At 36.8% G+C, this 21822-nt stretch overlaps 1 protein-coding gene across 3 annotated transcripts in view; it reads left to right on the top strand.

Moving 5' to 3' along the window:
- The window catches only part of cntn5 (contactin 5), a 312302-nt gene that overhangs the window by 187718 nt on the left and 102762 nt on the right, over nt 1–21822 (top strand). For all 3 annotated transcript variants that reach the window (XM_084408898.1, XM_084408897.1, XM_084408899.1), the window contains one exon: nt 14243–14338. In XM_084408898.1, coding sequence (XP_084265024.1) covers nt 14243–14338 — 96 coding nt within the window. The remainder of the gene's footprint in view (nt 1–14242; nt 14339–21822) is intronic.

Consider the following 21822-nt stretch of genomic DNA (forward strand, 5'->3'; position numbering starts at 1 on the left):
TCAAAATGATTGCGGTTATCGATATTATCACAGTATTATTAAAATGTACTGAAAATGTTCATAAAGTACTGAAACACACACCGAAAACCAACAAACAACAAAGAAAATGATCAGCACTATCAGGCACGGCACTAGGACACTCTACTTGGTCCGGGGGTGCATTTATATTTCTTAGGGGAGCCAGCATCTGAAATGAAATTATGTTCCACTTAGGTTGGTGGTCGGGTCCCTCTCAGCTGAAATCACGTTCAGATGTTGGGGTAAACATTAAAATAATAATTTTAACAGATGACTTACAGCATAAAGTGTTATTTGCCAGCATGTATTAATATGTACAGTACTACATCTTCAAATAAAGTTTTTACCAGAAAAGTTTTATAAATAAACCTCATATTTAAACCATTTTTAAGAGAAGGGCTGATTAAAAATCATTATTGATTTTAAGTATTTTGTCTGGTCTGTGAATAATTCTAGATACCTTATTTTTAGAATTTATTTTAGAGCATCCTGTTCAAATGTACAACAGTACATAAAAATGCAGTCCGATTTTCATATTGGTCTCAACAAAAATTGCAGACAGGCTGAATGAAATTGAAAATTTCATGTCCATAAATTTATTAACATGTGATGATGTCATTTGTTTTGATTTTAGTTGACTTGAGTAACTTGTCCTCTGAGCAGAAATGAACTTGAACATTTCCTGTAAACCTAATCACTGCTGTTAACTTTACCTAAAAATACATTCAGTCCCATTCATTAAATGATTCACTGTGTGTGGCACAGTTGCGCATGTTTTGACATTTCTGACGGAAAATGAATCACTGATGGATTAGTTTTGAATCACTAATGGACTGCAAATTGGTAAGTTGGATAAAGAGGAAAAGGGGAGTGCTCAGGACAGTAAATGGAGAGAATGCTCTTCATAAATATATATGGAATGGAACAGATAATAGAATAGAATGGGACCTTGAGTTTATTTATATAACAAACAAAAAAAAAATCACAAAAATTCTAACCCTAACCATTTACTTATTCTGAGTCTGGTACGGTAATATGGCCAGATTTAAACTGTATGTACTTTTACTGAGGTTATACCTATTTGGTCATGGAAATCCCAAGTGTACATATCGTCCAAGATACACTAGACTTTGCTGAAGCTTTAATCACAGTATACAGTACATACATTATTACAATATTGAGTTACGTTATAAAAATAATTAATTAATTAATTAATAACTTCTTTTTTTTTTGTTGAATAACAAAAAGAACTCATTAAACAATATACAATTGTTTAAGTACTAAAGAAGACAAGTATACAGAACAATCATAAAGAATCAGAACATTTTCAACCAACATCTAGATTTTTTTTTGCAAGGCTGTTATGTTTCAATCCAAATACAAATGTGAAAAGGTGTATGTGTAAACAAATGTTTGTATAACATTTTTGGCATTTAGTGTTATTTGATAAACAGCATCTGTTCTAAAAATTGAAACCATTCATATAATAAAGTTTCTAGAATTATTCACAATAACAAAACAGTGTATGTTCATTACCACATACTTGCAATGTTACTTATAGTATGTCTGTTTGAGGACCATCACAATAAAGAGTTAGCAGATATTTAGCAGACAGTTTACTAAAACTCTAATGAGAGTTAGTTGACATGTAGTTGCAAAGTTACTTATAGTCAGTAGAATGTCTGTTTGAGGATCATCACAATAAACAGTTAGCAGATATTTAGCAGCCTACTAATACTTCAGTGAGAGTTACTTACAGTCAAAAGAATGTTCAAAGGGGACCATTAAAATAAAGTGTTACCCAGTTTTTATATTTCCATATCGCACGTGAATACTAGACTTTATGTTGCCTTGTGTAAAAATTACACACCCAATCGAATGGCAGTCCGATCAATAAAGATGCATGAAGCTTAAATACCCCTTAAAAAGGTCATGTATTGTCTTAGACTGCCACACAATTATTGAAATGAGTGCATCGGTTCTTGCAGATTCTTATCTTATCTCCCATCCTCCCTTATAGTTGAGAACAGATGAATATCGATTTTTCCCTACAAAGGTCTCATTTTACCATGCAAGATGAAGGGTCAGGAAAATACGAGATGGAAAAGAAGAAAGAAACCCAGTCAACAGATTTTTATCTGTTCTATCCCAACTTCTATCAAAGGGGTCCATTATCTTTATGTGGCCCTTTTTTTTTATGACGCTCATCACGAGAATCCATTGCGTAGGTTTCCTGTAAATGATGCCAATTTTAGCAGTACCGGCTGCCCTCATAATTTACCACCCGTTACATTTGCGAGCAAAGAAAGAAATACAAACGAGAGAAAAAAAAAAATCACATGTGTCGCCCCACTCTCATGTTTCTTGACCCTAGATGTCTAAAGATATGTCATTTGTCACATCTTTTCCTTTGACCATGTAGGAACAACAAAAGAAAATCTATTTTCCCATTTAGACTACAGTGGAGAGCATTGATTAGTTATAATTCATGTCTAGAGTAAATTGACGAGGGGAAGGGATAACACGCTGATATGGAGAACAAGAAGGTGGCAGTGACAGCGCCTGATAAATCAATAATCTGCTCTGTTACAATGGGATTCCCAGCCTCTCCATCCCAGTTCTCTGGTGACAGTTTGTTGGAAGAGATCACTTTTCCAAGGCCATATATTACACAGCTCATACCGATCCTTCTTTCCTGCCATGGCGCCGGGGAGAACCAACAGACGTATTCTGCATTCCAACAGCACGGCCTGTCAGCCGCCCGCTTCACATAAATAAGACATACACTATTGAATTGCTCTCTCTTAAACTTTCTTTCTGTCTTTCTACAGTCCCAGAGAGGTGTCTTGTCTTTTTGCACCAAATGCTTGCGTTTTTTTTTTTTTTTTTTTGAATAGAATGGAGTTCAACCGATAATGGATTTTGATATCGACAACTAAGGTTGAAAATCTAGCCGACAACTAATTAATTGGCTGATAGATTCTAAAATCATTGATATGAATCTCGACTCAATGAAAATTAGTGCTAGAGCTGAATAGGGCTGGGTATTGACACAAATTTCACAATTCGATTCAATTTCGATTCGATTCAATATTGATTATTTTGGATATCAGGTACAATACATGGCACATTTTCACAATGAAAACAAATCTAACTAATGCTGTAAACTATGGGAGTCAGTTGTAGCCTATAGGCTTCATTAGCCTACTATTATTGAAGGTAAAAATTAACTGATTTGTATACAAACACTTAAATTACACTTATTTATTTAATTAAGTTATGAAATATAAACATTTAAATGGTGGCTGTCATAAAAACTTGCCAGATTTATTTAAACATGCATTAAATATTGAAGAACATTAAAAATTACAATGAATATGTAATATGGTGCATATATTTAGCAAAATGCTCCTCTCTAGAGTTAATTTTTCTAGCTGACTAAAGTGTTTGTTCACGGATATGTTTTTTCTGAGGTAAATGTGATGTTACATGACATTGTTCAAAAGCTGTTTTACTGACGTCTTTCCACGGTTGAAACACTGATTGAGCGATTCCATGTGACATGATACGGATTTTGATAAGTTGTACTCTACCTTTTAACACACTTTCAGATGCTCATTCATGTTTATCTCGCGCGGTAACTGGTAATTATTAAGGCGGAAGAGAAGATCACGTGAACTCCGTGCATAGACTGTAAAAAATATGGACAAAGCGTCTGTGACGTCACCCATAGACTTTCTGAAGAACGGTTTTGAGGCCGTTTATGGGGGGTATGGAAAATCTTGGGAAATCCTAACCCCGCCCACCTTCTGGCCAATCCATATATGGGTAAAAGGGCTTTGTGTGAGACTGAGCCGGCCGGTGGACCCGCCTCTTCAGCCAAGCAGTGGTATATTATTATAATAACAATAATAAATAATGTAAATTTATATATTTTAAAATATTCTTACATAGGCTATATAAAATAAAATGACGCAACCCTGTCTCTTTTTGTTAAATTTCAGTTTTTAAAAGGTATAAGAAGCTATACAAGTCAAGAAATAAAGTAAACGATTCAGTCAAACATACAGCATACTAACAGTAGTATTTTAAAATTTTGCGGCCTTAGTAGTGGAATGTCACTTACCGGAAAAAAATGGAGCGAAGTCCTCCTACTGTCAGGTTTGTGTAGGGAGCCGAGGATGAGGACACAGGAACTGCGGTTTAGGTAATTTATTTACAAACTTAACTTCTATGAACATACAGGAACAAGGGAAAAGAAACTCCAGGACTTAAAAACACACAACCATGAAATGACGACGACCAACAAACACTGAGGGAAAACACAGGGCTTAAATGAACTGGGTCTAATGGGATAATTAACAGAACACAGGTGATGGGAATTTCTAATCAAACAGACAGGGAAAAACTAACAGGACAAAACCAAAATCACAAAGACGGGGAAATGAATCACAAAAACTGAAAACACTGAAAAAGATTCCAAAACAGAACTCAAAACCCTCAAACTGTCACACCTACAGTGTCGGGTACATTTACATTTACATTTAGTCATTTAGCCGACGCTTTTATCCAAAGCGACTTACAAATTAGGACTAAAATTAATGAAGTCATCATGAAGAGGCAAAAAACAACAACAACGCAAGAAGTGCTCAAAATACGAAGTTCAGGCATTATTCAGAGTAGCATAAGCACGATAAGTGAGGTTTTAAAGGGAAAGTTTTTTTTTTTATTTTATTTTATGAAGTTAAGTGCTCACGGAAGAGATGGGTTTTCAGCTGTTTTTTGAATGTTGGTCGGGATTCTGCATTCCGGATGAGGGTGGGGAGAGTGTTCCACCAGCATGGAACTGTGAATGAGAATGTTCTGGAAAGTGATTTTGTGGCTTTCTGTGATGGAACCACGAGACGTCGCTCGTTGATCGATCGTAGGTGTCTGGTAGGGATGTAGGCTCGTAGGAGTGAGTGAAAGTAGGAGGGAGCTGAGCCTGTGATAGATCTGTAAGCAAGCGTCAATGCCTTGAACTTGATGCGAGCAGCGATAGGTAGCCAGTGCAGAGAGATTAACAGAGGGGTGACGTGGGCCCTCTTGGGCTCGTTGAAGACAAGACGAGCTGCAGCATTCTGGATCATCTGTAGAGGTTTGGTTGCACATGCTGGAAGTCCGGCCAGAAGAGCATTGCAGTAGTCAAGCCTAGAAATGACCAGGGCCTGGATGAGGAGTTGTGTTGCGTGCTCAGTTAGGAAAGGCCTGATCTTCCTGATGTTGTGCAGCGCAAACCTGCATGATCGAGCTGTCTTTGAAATGTGATCTGTGAAGGTCAGCTGGTCTTCAAACGTTACTCCCAGATTTCTGACCGACCTTGATGGGGGGATTGATGATGAATCAAGCTGGATGGTGAAGTCGTGCTGTAGAGATGGATTGGCAGGGAGGACGAGAAGCTCAGTCTTTGCCAGATTGAGCTGCAGGTGATGTTCCTTCATCCATGTGGAGATGTCTGCCAGACAGCTTGAGACCCGTGCAGCTACTGTGGGATCATCTGGTTGAAATGAGAGGAAGAGTTGTGTGTCATCAGCATAGCAGTGGTAGGAAAAACCATGTGCCTGTATGATGTGTCCCAGTGATGTAGTGTAGATGGAGAAGAGGAGGGGACCAAGAACTGAACCCTGGGGAACCCCTGTGGTCAGTTGATGTGCTCTGGATACCTCGCCTCTCCATGCGACCTTGAAGGACCTACCTGTGAGATAGGACTCAAACCAGTCGAGTGAAGTTCCTGTGATGCCCAGTGATGAGAGGCTGGACATAAGGATCTGATGGTTCACTGTGTCGAAGGCAGCAGACAGATCCAGGAGAATGAGGAGTGAAGATTTGGAAGCAGCTTTTGCAATCCATAGGGCTTCTGTGACCGACAGTAATGCAGTCTCAGTTGAATGCCCTTTCTTGAAGCCAGATTGGTTGACATCCAGCTGGGTAGTGCAGTTTATAGCAGAGCAACCCATTTTATGTATGATATTTCAATACAAATGTTCAGAAAGGATACAGAGGTGGTATGATGTGTTGTCAGATCATGGCCGAGATGTCAAATTTCAGGAATTCTACTCGGCAGCCTATGCTCGTTATCAGCTGTCAATCAAGCTGTCAATCAAAGTTAACCACGCCCTTATTTGTCATACATTTTATATCTAAATACGATCTAATACTACTAACGAGTTAGAAAAAAATTCACCCCGCTCACAGTTGTCAGGCACTCAGAACCTATCGAAAAATACAATAAAAGTCCATGGGACCAACCTGTAAAAACATGAATTTATGCTGTGAAAACAGACATTTTAACATGGGGTCTATGGACATTTGCTCCCTTTTGGGACCTGCCCCTAGCGGATTTTCAATGTATTGCAGTTTTTCGCACTTCCGGGTAGGCTTCATTTTTCAGATTAGAATGTTGCCGCTTGGCTCCGCGCTGCTGCTGCTCTTGAGCTGAGCTGCGCCAGAGCGATCTCACGCCACAGCGCCAAAACGGTATATGTTGTTGAATTTCGTAAGAAAATGGACGTAATTTGAAATCTGAAACTTTGTTTCATATCAAAAGTAACAAAGAACAAAGATTATTGCGATTTATTGGATGGGATGCGCGCTACAATGTTCCATTCATTCGTCAACTGAGAACAGGATGACTAATCGATTATTGGGATTTAAGAATCGATATCGGTTGGTAAAAATGAGAATCGATTAAAATCGAGAAATCAATATTTTTTACCCAGCCCTAGTGCTGAATTGAATGACTTAACCATGATAATGTTTTTTTTTTTTTTTTTTGATTGAGTACATTTCACAAGAAAATACTAATTCAGTCTTTCTACTTTTTATTTGTTTGCTAGCAATTAACTAGCTATTTTTTTAGTGAAAATTGTTTCCAAGTAAATCCTACATCTTTTTTTTTTCTTTTTTCTTTTTTTTTTTACAGTGAAGTCTTGTAGTTTCAAATAACATGAATAAGCTATATTATATATAGATGTGCCCTCATTTGAACATTATGCCATGTTCATATTTTAGATGTGTTTTTATTTTACTTTGCTATTGCGTTTCTTTTGCACATAACTATACAGTTTAGTTTGTGAGAACAGAAAAGTTAATTTATTTATTTAGTTTAGATATTTTTGCAGTTAGGGATTGATAATTTGATTGATACGGAAACTCAAAAAGGTAATTGCGACTTTTTTTTCTCAAATTCGAAAAAATTTCTCGCAATAGTGAGTTTTTATCTTGCAGTTCTGACTTTATTTCTCACAATTGCAAGTTTATAATAGTACTTACATTTTGTATCATAATTGTGAGATATCAACTCACAATTGTGAGGGGAAAAGTCCGAATTGTAAGTTATAAACATGCAATTCAGAGGACTAAAATCAGAACTGCGAGATATAAACTTGTGATTATGAAAAAAATATATATATATACAAAAAAAATTATATATATATATATATATATATATATATATATATATATATATATACAGTATATATATATATATATATATTAATTGTGGGTTACAAACTTGGAATTGCGAGAAATAAAGTATTTTGAGTTGATATCTCACAATTCTGATAAAGTCAAATTTGGGAACTCGTAATTGCAAGTTATAAAGTCCAAAATATAAACTCAAAAGAAAAAAAAGAAAAAAAAAAAGAAAGAACTGTCAGTTAAAAATCGGAATTATATTGTTTTATTCCGTGATGGGAACAAGCCTCCATTGATTGGTGACTTGTGCTGCCGTTGTGGCAGTTGAACGGTTGACAAGATTATCTTCTGCAGGTTGACTGCTATATTTACGCAGGAGCATCTGACTGTGCACAGATGAAAACAGAAAGCAAAAGTGTTTTGGCCAATCAAAAGATTGGCAGACTATGAGTTAATGTCCAAAGACGCTATGTGACCAAGTGATGGAACACAGTGGCCAAACACAAGCTGTTCGCCTTGAATGGCTAAATCAGACTGAAAGGGAAATCCAGCTTGCATTCAACAAAGTATGCTGCGCTTCCTTGCGATGCTGGCACAGTGTTGAATGTCTGTGATTATGCATGTCTGTGCATGTCTATTGATGTCAATTGTCATGGTTACACATTGTAATGATGAATAAAAATTAATGCAGAAGCTTCACAATAATTTCTGAGCCAGTATATGTGTTAGCAGCATTGTTAAATCATTTATTTTTCTCTTTTTTTCATACTTCACACAAGAAACTTCAATCTGGAAATGAATAAATTACATGAAATAACATGCATGGTTGAATCATACACAGTAAAATTTAAATCTAGGGGAAAATGAATGGGATCAAATGTTAATTTAATATTTAAAGACTGAAAATTAAATCAAATTAGATTCAAACACAATGTCTTCAAACATTTAAGTTTCTTATTCGGGCAGAAATTCAGAAGACTGAGCAGTTGTTAGTTTTTGGTCCCAGTTTAACTACTGTGTACTTATGTCAAAAAATAAAAATGTTAGGTACTGTTGTTCATATTATATTGCAAAATGCTGCTATTGAGGTGTAATATGAGTAATGTTAGGGACATGTTTGGTGGTAGTGTGTAGGTTTAAGGGTGGGTTAGGGGGTAAAAGAAGGGTCAACAGTGCAATTACATGTAATGTTAATTAATGTAAATCATGGCCAGAGACGGATTAATATTACGTCTGCTGTTTAAAACAAATAAAGAACCAATATAGGAGAATAGTTATGCGCGAACAGCGGGAAACTCTGTATATTTGTGCAGTGTGCGCATGTCAAAAAATCTATTCCGATTTGAAACTTGTGACATATAAACTTGCACATTAACCCGATTACTTTATCGTTCATGTAAACACCGTGTTCGTATTGATTTCATTCCGATTGAACCAAAAGGTGTCCATGTAAACGTAGCTGGTGACAACACTCTTCATCTTCTCTAGCGCAGCTCAGCCTGGCCTCGTCCCCTTTTTTGCATATTCCGTGGGTGGAAAAATTAGTGACCTTTTGATCGGCTGCCTTTTGTTGAAGAACACTGGGCTTCTAACAATTTCCAAATGTTTTACTATCTAAGGTTATTTGTCCATTTTATCATCTGCCCACGGGAAAAATCTTGGTCGTGAAATCAGCAGTTTCAGTTGGACTTTTATTTTGAAATAATGACCTTCATTTGACACCTTGTCCACTTTGCTATGTCTGCCATGTAAAGCACTTATATGGTGTAGTATTTGTTACAATATTTGTGAAATAAATCTTTTCTTTCCATCAATGCATTTCTTTCACTCTCTCATTGTCAATGTGTTTCTTGTCGAACTGTGAGCTTCATTCTGCAATGCTGTACACATCTATATATTAAGTCAGGGCACATGTCAAGGTTGCGCTTTTCAAATCAGACGTTCCACCAGAGAATGTAGCGGTCTGTCAGATGTTATAACAGACAGGGGCAAAGGTCAGCTATTGTTCAGTGAAAGTGATTTACCGCACTGTTGTGTCAAAAACAGTATTGTTAACCCATTTTAAGGCCTTCGGTGAGGACAGACCTGCAGCGTTTGGCACTTTCCCCACCTTTATACTCAAATGTTCACTATAACTTTTCTTTTCAGAGCTGACTAGTAAAGGGTAGACGAGAAGGTTGTGAATGTTGTTTCATGTTTGTGTAAATGATGTTGTTTGGTATGCAGAAACCAACCTCGCTTTGTAGTTCCGTACGGGCCACCAGCGTCTGACACTGCTGCTCTGTAAATCTAAAACCGCCTCATTTCAGGCTGAAAGGGGCTAATCAACACCACCCACGACCGGGGCCGATGAAACATCTTGCCTCCTGTCCCACAAGCTTATGTCTTCTGTTCTGTCTCAACCCACAATGAGAGATCGAGAGAGAGAGAAAAAAAAGAAAAAAAAAGATTAATTACCCTCATGTCTAAGCCTGCTGGAACTCTTTCACATAGTGCATAAACTAAAATGGAGAAATAAATGAGCAGCCATTCTTAGCCAAATTTGCCACTGCTCTTAGAAAGGACACTGTTAGGGGTTAACAGTTTAGGACCCAAGGACCAGATGTTTGAAAAATTGAAGAAAAGTTTTACTGAAGATAGTTTGCAGTTTCATCAGCAGAAGTCAGCTTCAAGACTCACACAGGAGTTCGTAGGCCGCCCCGCTTACAGTTACAAAGATCACAGCAGTTATACCATTTCCAAGGTCTAAGCTACGTCATTGCTTACAGGTTGAATGATTCTGATTGGCTAAGAAATTCATAAACATATTCATTTTCCACACATATACAGATAAACTAAAGCATATCTCCATAGATTATGCAGCTGACACTCGGACCCTGAAGTTAGGCACGTCGTGACCTTCCAGGTCGCATATTTGGGTTGCTGGGTGCCAGCATGTATTGAACAACAACTCAGTCAATCTCCAACAATGCCAGTGGTTCCTTAACCTGTAAGCAAGAAGACTAACACACACACACCGACACATAGCTTTTCCAAGGTTGGATTTGGCCAGGCTCTAACTATAAACAGGAGTCTCATCTCAAAACATCAAGATAATGCGTTCTTTCTCAAGAAGAGCTACATTTTAGTCTAACTGGAAAGTAAGGCTTTAACTGAGAAATGGTCCCTTAAACTATTGGCTTCAACGACCCCTATGTGTTTTAACATGTTGAAGACCTTTCTCAAACACAAAACATTTCCCTATTTTATTTCTTGAAGCCGGGTTAAATGAGAAAGCACTGTTACTGCATTCAGATATCAAATACTGACATTAAAGAATACATGAAAAGAACATTTCAGTAATCACACTGGTAACTTCTATAACAAAGTAAAATCTCCAGAGAAGTTATTCAACTCATTTGATATTTAGAACGAAAAATATTGATTAATACCTTGATTATAATCACTCATTACATATACATTGAAGCAGCAGTGGATTCCAATCCACTCCCTTCAACACAAAACAAACGAGATCTCAGTATTATCTACTGTAAGTTGGTTCTCATGGACAAAATGGGGAAGATTACTTTTGCCTGTCAACATAGGATCAAAACTGACCTGTTTTTATGTGAAAAAGAGTTTAAATACACATGAATATGTACTTAAGTTCTACTTATTTGGGGCAAAAAAGTGCTTTTGAGTTCAACTAATTGCATTTAATACAACTTTAAATTGTAATACATTTTCTCTGATTGTATTGAATGTGCAGTAGTGTACATCAATTGTTGTTCTCTTTAGATCTCCTCTTCACTGGAATCTAGCTTGTTTCAATTAGAAAAAGCTGCTTATCACTTGCTTTTGTTCTCAAGAGCCTGCAAAACAAATGTTGTTATTATTTAGTTATTACTTGCACGAATGTGGCTTTTAAGGCAAATGAAGTGTCATTCCAGTCAGACTCTGGTTGTGCCATTATATTTGTTGATATGTCAGCACAGCAATGCTTAACTGGGACACTTATTGATTTGCTGACCTTCGTAAATGCTGCTAATGTTCCATTTGCACCTTGTTACTGAGAGCCTTGAGAAGTGGAAGTTCATATGTGCAAGCTCAAACTGAGCCAAAATGACCTTTAAAACAGTGCAATCTAAAAATTAAGAGTTGAATTTCAGCAGACCTAAGAGCCCAGAGGCTGAAAATGTGTCATTGAATGCTCGTACTGTATGTAAATCTGAAGCTAAGGAAGATTATTATTTTTTTCATAAGTTCTCTGAACTATGTGCTTATAAATGAATCTTGTTTCCATTGAAGCGTACATATAGGCTGGTATAGTTGATGCTCTGACTGTACCCTAAAAGACGCACTTTATTATTTTTGCCTCTGAAGTACAACATTTTTCACATAAGAAAGAAACAAATAGAAGTGAGATCTCTTTAATGTCCCAATACTTTCTACTAGATGGCTTTGAGATTAAATGGAGACTTTCTCCAGATAAAAGACCCAGTTTTTTCACATTTCTCATCTAGTTTCAGAATTTCAGAAGAGATCTCAACAATGTCTCAAACTGTGCTTGTCCAAAAAAACAAAGTGCAATCCAAAGTGAAAGATCTAAAAATAAACTCAAATATTGCGCATCAGTATCTTTTGAGACCAAATGATTAGTGGTCGACCGATATTGTTTTTTTGATGGCCGATGCCGATATATTAAAGAGCAGGGTGGCCGATGGCCGATATAAAGCCGATATTTATATATATATATATATATATATATATTTATTTTAATCAGTATGTAATAAATTAGAAATAAATTAGAAAACAAATCTTTAAAAGAAACATGCTTTTATATTTTAGATGGCAACTTCTTGAATCTGCAATCCTATTACAGTATTTTTCACAAAGTAATTGTTTAGAAATATATGAATATGTGAATAAAAAGAAGGTAACACTGTAACAGGGCACTCAGTAATCTGGTAATTTCGTGCTGGTAATCATATTTTTTCAAATGAAGACAAGGTAACGCTAATTTTACATACAGCACAGTGAAAACGATATGAATATGACACAGTTGGCAACTGGTTATATATCAGCATATTTTAAAATGAAGGATTTAAAGTTTCTCGCCTGATTGTTTGCCTTTTCTGTTACAAATAATATAAAAGCAAACGCTTTACTTACTTCGCATACCATTTACTTTCTTTGTTTACCAGTTCTGTCTAACAAAGTATTAGATATGATTGACAGAGATCATAAATTAATGAAGAAGGAGAATGTGAGTGAGCGCTGTGTGATCTGAGGAGCTGCCGTTGCCGTTCTCTTCTGGCGCTGGTGTTCTCAACGCCGCCCGTCAAAATAAAAGTCCCGCTTCCAACACATCGGCCAATCAGAAAAGCTTATCGGCCGATGCCGATATTTCACAAATGCCAAATATCGGCCGATATATCGGCCTTGGCGATATATCGGTCGACCACTACAAATGATAAGCTATGCCGTCTGTATTCATATTTATTTTAATTTTAGGAGAAATATCTGAAACAAAGCTGATACATAGCTAACAGGGAACGTTCTCAGAACTTTGACTAACATTGGCTATCGTTCCTCTTAACGTTATGAACGTTATTTTAGTAACACTAATAGACTGTTTGTTTAAAGTTCAGACTTGACTCGACACTCACGCTGGTTGCCAGTATGAGAGTTTTGAGGTTTGAGAAAACCCTCCCAAGCAGATCTAAGCAGGTGGTGCTGGGAAGGTGGAGGGCTAGGAAAAGAAGTAGCATAGCGCGCAGCGATAGTGCATTCGTTTTATGCGACGGGGTTATGTAGGGACGTTAATGGATATGTGAAATCGATTGGCTGGGAACATTACGTTTGGTGAACCAATCCGAATTGACTTTCATGGCTGAACTATTCATTTATGCATTGTTCATCTAACATTTATTTAAACGTTACTTGTTTCAGTCTGAACCTTTCGAATGTTTAGAGCACATTCAGAAATAATATTAAATTAATGGAAATGTTAACAAAACGTTCTCAGAACATATTTGTGTAAGCTGGGTACTTAAGGTAATTTAACTGAGATTTAGAGCAACATCTGAACAATGATTATGTTGTTCTTAACATCAAAATGTGTAATTACTTTGCGATGCTCTGATAGCACTACATCCCCCACACCTATTCTCTCTGCAAAGGGCAGTCAGCCAATGGCATGGTGTTGTGCTGAGAGATGGCAGATTAATTATGGTAATTTATGCAAATGCAATTTGTTTCAACAGATTAACTGTAGTAGCTCCACCTGTCCAGAGCGCTGCTACATGTGGAAACCTTCACCTCTACATTCAAACTCAAAATTGCATTTTAAAAATACCATCCGACGTCTGTCCTCAGACATGGCTTGAAACGGTAATGATTGCCCACAATTCTCGGCTTTTTGTGAACTAAAATGATTTGCCATGTCTCTTTGGTATTTTAAAAGTACTCACAAGATTGAAGGCTTCAAGCAAGGTTACCTGTTTTAATTACCACTTGGTCATCGTGTCCTGAGGGAAACGGGAAGTGAGATTTAAGCGGCAGGTTTTGGGCGTTAGAGCAGGTTAAAGTGAAAGCTCACACAGAGGTCACACCTCAGGTGACAGATACTAAATCTAGCCGAGCCGCGAGCACGTATCCGATATTCAGGCACTCATATGCAATCTCTGACCCTTAATCTGGAGGTTAACAGCTGCCTCTGTGCCACCGTGTGTCACTCTGTCACTGGCTAAAACCATGCCTGCATGTGTGTGTGTGTGTGTGTTTGCAGATCTTGGGGCGTTCAGCGGCCGGACTAGAGGAGCTGTTTCGGTGAGGGAAGGCCAGGGGGTTGTGCTAATGTGTGCCCCCCCTCCTCATTCACCAGGTGGGTACTCTCTTTTTGTTCTGTCCCCCTCCCTGCTGAAAAGAGCAACATAAAGGTCACCAGCATGAGTTTTTTGTTTTTTTGTTTTTTTTATTCTGGCTGCCTATGAAAAACAATATTATATACACGAATCTTATAAGGTGGATATTACAAGTCATATAGATTTATCTTCTGTGCCAGTAGTAGATTTGTTCTGCCATATTTCACAGCTCAGCTCTGTAACATTGGAGAGAACATAAACCGAAGCTCAACCATACTTGCTTGACGTGCGAGAAGCTTAAACGTGCTGCGTAACACACGAGAATGAACTTCATTGGTTCTTGCACGTCAAGCAAGCATGCTTGAGCTTCCATTTACCATAACTGATGAGCGTTGATGAATGTTCATATGTGAATAAAAGCCTAAATTCATTCTGTTTGTCATATAAAGCAATCGGGTCTCTTCAGAAATTTTTTACTATTTAGACTAAACCACTCGCTTCATATGGATTAGTTCTACGATCTCTTTATGAACATTTTCAAGCGTCAAAGTGGTAGTTGCGTGGACTTTCAATGGAGGGACAGAAATCTCTCAGATTTCATTCAAAATATCTTCACTTGTGTTCTAAATATGGAGATTTAGAACGAGTAATCAGTGACAGAATTTCCATTTTTGGGTGAACTAAGGCAGTTCTGTTAGGAAGTTGATAGGAAAAATAATATACAGCATTTTGTTACATGGAAAGCCTGTTATGTGTTAATGCATCGACATGGCACATAAAGTTTACAAATTTATAAAAATCCACAACAAGACATCATGTCATTCACTTGGCTTCTGCGTTTGTTGCATTGTGCTGTTCAATGAAATCTTATTGGTCCAAAATCCTGCTCCACAGCATACACAGTGGAAAGACAAAATACATGTTATGAGTTAAGTTCAAGCTAGGCCAGCATAAACCACCCTGGACTCTTGCCGATCTAAACTAGTCTTTTCAATAGGTTAATCTCATCTTTGGCCCTGTTTACACCTGGTATTAAGATGCGCATTTGGTCGATCGGATTGCAAGTGGAATGCGTAAAAATTATGAGGGGATTTAAACTTTGTTGGCTGGAGACCCAAGTTTGTTTGGAAGATGAAAAACATACCAAGCACAATGTTCTCTCACCATTCCTGATTTCTATCACACACTCGCCGTGGTCTTACAGCTATTAGAGCTGCTGCTCTCCGTATGTTTTTCCATCATCCCCGGGCGTGTTCATTTGTAAATCGCATGAGCTTATTTTGTCCATTAGATCAAAGATCTGAAAAACCCATAGATTTCCCTGCTCATAGACCCTCCCCTCGAAGAAACCAGGACAGAAATGGTTGAAAGTGGACAATAGATTCTGACAGGTGTAAACGGGTATGTGTCTCCCTCGTCTACTTGTGATCCAATCAACCAAAACGCATCTTAATACCAGGAGTAAACAGGGCCTTTCTCTCTTCAATCTTTTTTCAATCTTTGTTTGTCTTGTTCCAGTCCCTGTAATTGCATGTTAAATGAATTTGAATGCAGGAAGACAAAGAGAATGGGAAGAGAATGATACAGACAGGGCAGTTGAACTAGCACTATCAGATGAAAGGCTTGCGGTGAGATGGCCATTTTTAGAACATTTAGAGTTCAGAGAGACTCAGAGTAACCTCATCCAGCTTCCTCTCTTCCTGTCTGCCCAATTCTCAACAAAGCAGACCGGTTTTAAAGGAGCTATTTCACCCATAAATGGAAATCTTTGCTTGGTTTAAATCTGGATGCGTTTTTTTTTTTTTTTTTTTTTTTTTTTTCATGCACTGAAGGATTTACTTTGAAACAATTTCTCAGAAATTGCTAGTAAATTTCATGAATAAAGAAACCGCAAGTAACAAGTAATTAAACTTGCATTTTGAAGTAGAAAGACTGTATGAAATAAAGTGTAACCAGAAATTGTTTTTTTCTTGTAAAACATACTCAAATAATCTTTGTTTATTTACAGCTTCAAAAAATATATTTTATACAATACAAATACAACTTGAAATAAATTATAGTGGAAATTATAGTGGAAACTGCACTATAAAAAGACCATAAAATATGACTTTTCATAACCATTTCATAAAAGAGGCAGGGAAACAGAGATCTCATCCTCTTTTTCCATTAGAGGACAACTGAGCAGCGAGATAGCATTGAGACAGGCCACTAAAACGCTCCCCCATGCTGCCTGTGTCTGCGTGAAATAATTGTCTGAGTGCGATTTCTTTTCATTTCTAATGATCCGGTAAATTTGAGCCTTGATGCTGATGCTTGTCTGGAAACACTACATCGACCAGTTAGAGACGGATAGGTTGACACAAAAGGACCGATATGGAACAGGAAGCCCGGTCAGTTATGATACAAATCGGTCTGGCAAAGTCGCTTGATGTTATTCACTGTTACTGTCCTGAATAGAACAAACAGCATTGTGGTACTGTGTTTGGACGGATGCATCAAAAGTGTTCCTTCACAAAATCAATCACACTTTACATTTGAGAGTTGCAGAGTTATAAAAGAATGGCTTATGATTATCTGGTGGCACATGCTAAGTAGAGCCGGGCTGAACTAAGTGAAACAGAACTGCAGATGATATCCACCAAACGTATTCTATCCAATAAGGAAAGGGGTTGGAGCTGATAAGGACTAAGCCGAATCTGTGTCAGCACAGGCCGGGATTTATTTCGCTCAGAGTGGAGTGTTTGGTGAATTTACACCTGCGCTAATACCGCTAAAGCTCTCTCTCTCGGCTCCTTATCGTGCTGTATACAGTAATGGTCATGCTCATGCCTGTATGGTGCAGTAATGACCTCTGTCTGTTTGCAATCGTACATCTGGACACGGTCCAACGTGGTTTGGCAAGATGCGATAGTCCAGTTGCCAAACACATTTGAAGTTACATCAGACAGCTTTACTTACAGGGATTAAAAGGGACCAGATTGTGTGTGAGCGATTTTAAATGAATATATATAGATAGATAGATAGACAGACAGACTGACAGACATCCATCCAATAAATCAACTGATACATGTTATACACTGATACATCGCAGATTCTTTCATGAACAGAAAGTTAAAGAGAACAGAATTTATTTGAAATGTAATTTTTTTGTAATAATTTAAAGGTCTTTTAGCTACTGTCACTTTTGGTTAATGTGATGCATTCTAGCTGAATAAAATTATATATATATGTATGTATTTATATGTATTTATTTATATTTAATTGTAATTTATTTTGAATAATTTATATATATATATATATATATATATATATATATATATATATATATATATATATATAATTTTAGTCAAATTAGTATGTATTAAGCCTTTTTAAAGCTAATATAATTTCAGTCCAGTATGTCCAAACTTTTTACTGCTACAATATATACATAGGTCAATGATTTCATGCCCTTCAAGAGTGCATATAGAGCCGGAGCCATAGCATTATACCATTTGCAAACTCAAGGAAAGAAAAAAGAAACCGAGCAACCAATTTATATGAGACAAGGCTGTTTTTAGTCTATCGATTTCCTGTAATTGTTTGGCTAGCACAGAAAGCTGATATGAAGAAAATTAACATCATTCAATGGCTACCAGGTCACAGAATGATTTGTCTTTAAATGTCAATAATAATTTTCCATTAGGCATAGAACTGCAAACCTTCTGAGCGGCACTGGGATTTAGGAATCTGATGAAATCAACATAATAAGCAATCATTCATAGCTCACAATAAATTGCTTGCTATTGCTAATGTAAATGTTATATACTGTGATCAAAAGTTTGGACTGAATAGATGTTCCTCTGAACTGAAGGGTCCTACTTAAATGCTTGACATTAGTTGTGTAAATGTAAATTGTGCATATATATGAATTTCTTTATAAAACTAGCATTTACATAAATAAACAAACTAGTGTAAGATTTGAGCTTACAGTGAGCTAAAGCAGCCAGCTTTATTTGTCTGATTTATTTTAACTTTTTTACTTGCTTATCATTTTTTGTCCACTGCATAATCTCCATACACCCATTTGCATTTTGATAACTTTATTATTATTTTCCATATTATCGAATAGTAAACAAAAATTAGTGTAAGAAATATGTCCATATGTTCACTGCTATATAATATATTATAATTGTCTCTGCAAGACCACAACATAAGACTGTAAGACCTGTGAGAACATCATGTGGTAATAACCTGGAACTATTAAATGTTTGCTTGGATGATTAACAGTTCTTTGAATATGATATGTGTGAAATGGGAAGAACTGCAGGGAATTTATTTTAGGACTCGTAGGACGGCTTTGAGGTTAATTTGTCTTTCATTTGTCTGAATTGCTCGTAGGAGGTTTCATCCACATTAATATGGGTAGATGACATTAAAACTGAAAGTAATTGAAAATAATTTGAGATCACTGAGATGTAAACAGGATATTACTCACAATATGATCGCTTTTACTTTACCACTCAAAGTGTAGAGGAGGCGTTGTTGGTTCCTGACCTTGATGAATGCGTGGAGTGCTGACGTTACACTAAAAATAAAATTGACTGTATACTCATATCTTTGCTCAATGTAATGCCGCTTTCAAGTTCTTCTGGGAATTTCGAACAGTATCGGAAAGCATATAATGATGTGATATGTATCTACATAAAATAAACACACTGAGCAATTACTTTTTCGCATTCTGACAAAGACAGCAAGCATTTGTACTGCTAGTAAAAACAAAAAGAAGTGCAAATGAAGCTCATTATGTGTGTAACTGCTTTATCTGTGTAAGTGGAAAAAAGACTGATGGGAAATGTAGTTTTGTTGCATGCCTGTTGCCTCAAAAACAGGCAAAAATTAATGGAATTTTCTGGTAAGCTTCATCATTGTTCTTCAATACACTAACAGTATGTTCACAAAGTGAATTTTATAGTCAACATTGACAATGAAACCTTAAAGGTGCAATAGGTGATCTTGGAAATGCTAACTTTGAATTACATCATGTGTCATTCACCGGTGAAATGACTCCATTTCTGAAGTTGACCTGTTGACATAAAGGAAAGAATGCACTGTATTTCAGCTTTATCCATGTGTGATTTCAGGACATAGTGGCAATACAGTCGAATCTAACTGAATAATCAGCATAGGGCAAATTCAGTGTTACATAGAACTGTACTGTTAAACCTGAAATGTAGATACTTGCCACTTGTTGTAACATAAATTACATTTAGACCACTTAACATAGTGATTGCTTTCAGGATATAAGGAGACTTTCAACCAGCATAACAAAAAGTGTTTCTGTAGGAATCACCTATTGCACTTTTAATTATTTATGATCAATGCGAGTACACATTCTCAATGATTCTTTAATTGTCACACCCTTGGAAAGTCGAAGCTTAAAGGGAAAGTTCACCCAAATATGACAATTCTCTCATCATGTACTCACACTCATGGCATCCCAGAGATTTGACTTATTTTCTTCAGATAAACACAAATAAAGATTTGTTTAGGAAAATAATCCATCTCTGTGGCCCTGTTTACACCTGCGTTTTGGTTGATCGGATCATAAGTAGACGAGGGAGATACATTTACATTTGCACGGTGAGCGCGTGTTAGAAATCAGGAATGGTGAGAACAATCCTGTCAAATGCGTTTTTGTCTACCACTGGAGGGTTGAAAGTGGATAAGCTCAAAATGTTTTAGACCCCATATACACCTGTATTTAGCATTGTACACAAGTGATCCGGTCGACCAAAATCTTAATATCAGGTGTAAACAGGGCTTGTGAGTCCAAATAATGCATGCGAATGGTTGCAGCTTGCAAGACCACACATAGCGATCAAGCCGGTAATCCATATGGCCCCAGTGGACAAATCAATGTCAAACAATAACTGTGTGTAAGAAAAATAAACTCTTTCAATACTTCTTTCAATGCTTCCGGTCTACTATCATATGAGCGCTTTAGAAGACATTGATTCATCCACTGGGGTTGTATGGATTACCATCACAATCACTGTGTGTGCTTTTTCAAGCGTCAACCGAGCGGCACTCATTTACTTGCATTATATGGATTGATTATTATACCAATGTGTTTATCTAAAGAAAGAAAGTCATAGGGATGGCATGAGGCTGAGTAAATGATGAGAGAATTTTCATTATTAGGTGAACTAAAGCTTACTTACTATCATTCCATTATGACTTTGCAGCAAAAGTATAGGTGACCAACTCAGTAGAGCATGTAACCATACTGCATATTTCAGAAATAGAGCACTGCTGTACTTCTGATCATAGGCATCGTGAACTTTCATTCTATTCCAGTTCAGTGACTCTTTGACAATAACTTCATCTTTCCCCAGTTGTGTAAACCTAGGACATGAGCTCAAAAAACAGTATCAGAAGCCTCAGGCACTGATGCCGTCAGCTAGAAATAACGTGATTTATATTGTTTGACGCTTTATGAGGACGCCTTTCATGAGAGTCCTTTTGAATTTTATTTATGAGATAATATTCATTGTTTACTCAGGTGACATTAGCCCTTGTGTATGAAAAATTGAACTGGAATCACTATAAAGAGTGGCAATCCTTCAGTGATTAATCAGCGGGAGCACGGCACCTGTATTTACTATGCAAAAGAAATCAATGGTCTATGAAATTCATTCTTTAATTATTTGGTGAATAAATTGGTCTTGGGGAAATTCATTTGGACCATGAGGAAGTTTGTCTCTTTCTTTCTTTTTTTTCCTTTTCCTCTGCGAGAAAGTCTGTGTGACTGCGATATAGTCGACATAAGGCAAACAGCATGAGATCAGAGAAGTAATCCGCTCTCTCATATCTCCTGGATTTATATGGCATAATATGACTGCTTCAGAGTTACAGAAAAACACACATAATTTTGTTCTGTTGACAGCCTGTCTTTTGTCATTTGGATTCTAGCTCAATATGACATGATAAAGAATACTTCATTCCCCTGCATATCTGTGCGGAATAAGAAATGTGCCCGAGTACTCGGAAGTGACAGTAATGATTGATCACGAAAACGCAATGATTGCGTGTCTTGACTTTTGTTTCCCAACTTCAGAACAATAATCTTTAATATAGTGATTGGATACGGAGACATGTAGGTGTCACCTTCAAGTGATGTAATGTAATGGAAAAGAAAGCAGGGACTTTAGGCTTTTTCCTTTTAGTGTTGCAGTCTTTGAAACCACAAAGTGCTACCTAAAAAGAAAATTATATGTTGAATTTTTTATTTAAATAAATAAAATAAAAACTCTTTTCAATAATCAGTTATTCATACAAAATCATGGAAAGTTGACGTTTTTAAATCATCCCCTACTGACAGTCATAACAAAATAATACGATAAAGAGTTTGCTTTGTGGATTATGATATTAGCGTCGATATGATAGCATTTATTATTATTTTTATTTATGGAATAGTTAAAGCTGCAGACAGTAGCTTTTTTGGGTTAAAAATTATCCAAAA

This window comes from Rutilus rutilus (assembly GCF_951802725.1).
Source record: "Rutilus rutilus genome assembly, chromosome: 5".
Lineage (NCBI taxonomy): Eukaryota > Metazoa > Chordata > Actinopteri > Cypriniformes > Leuciscidae > Rutilus > Rutilus rutilus.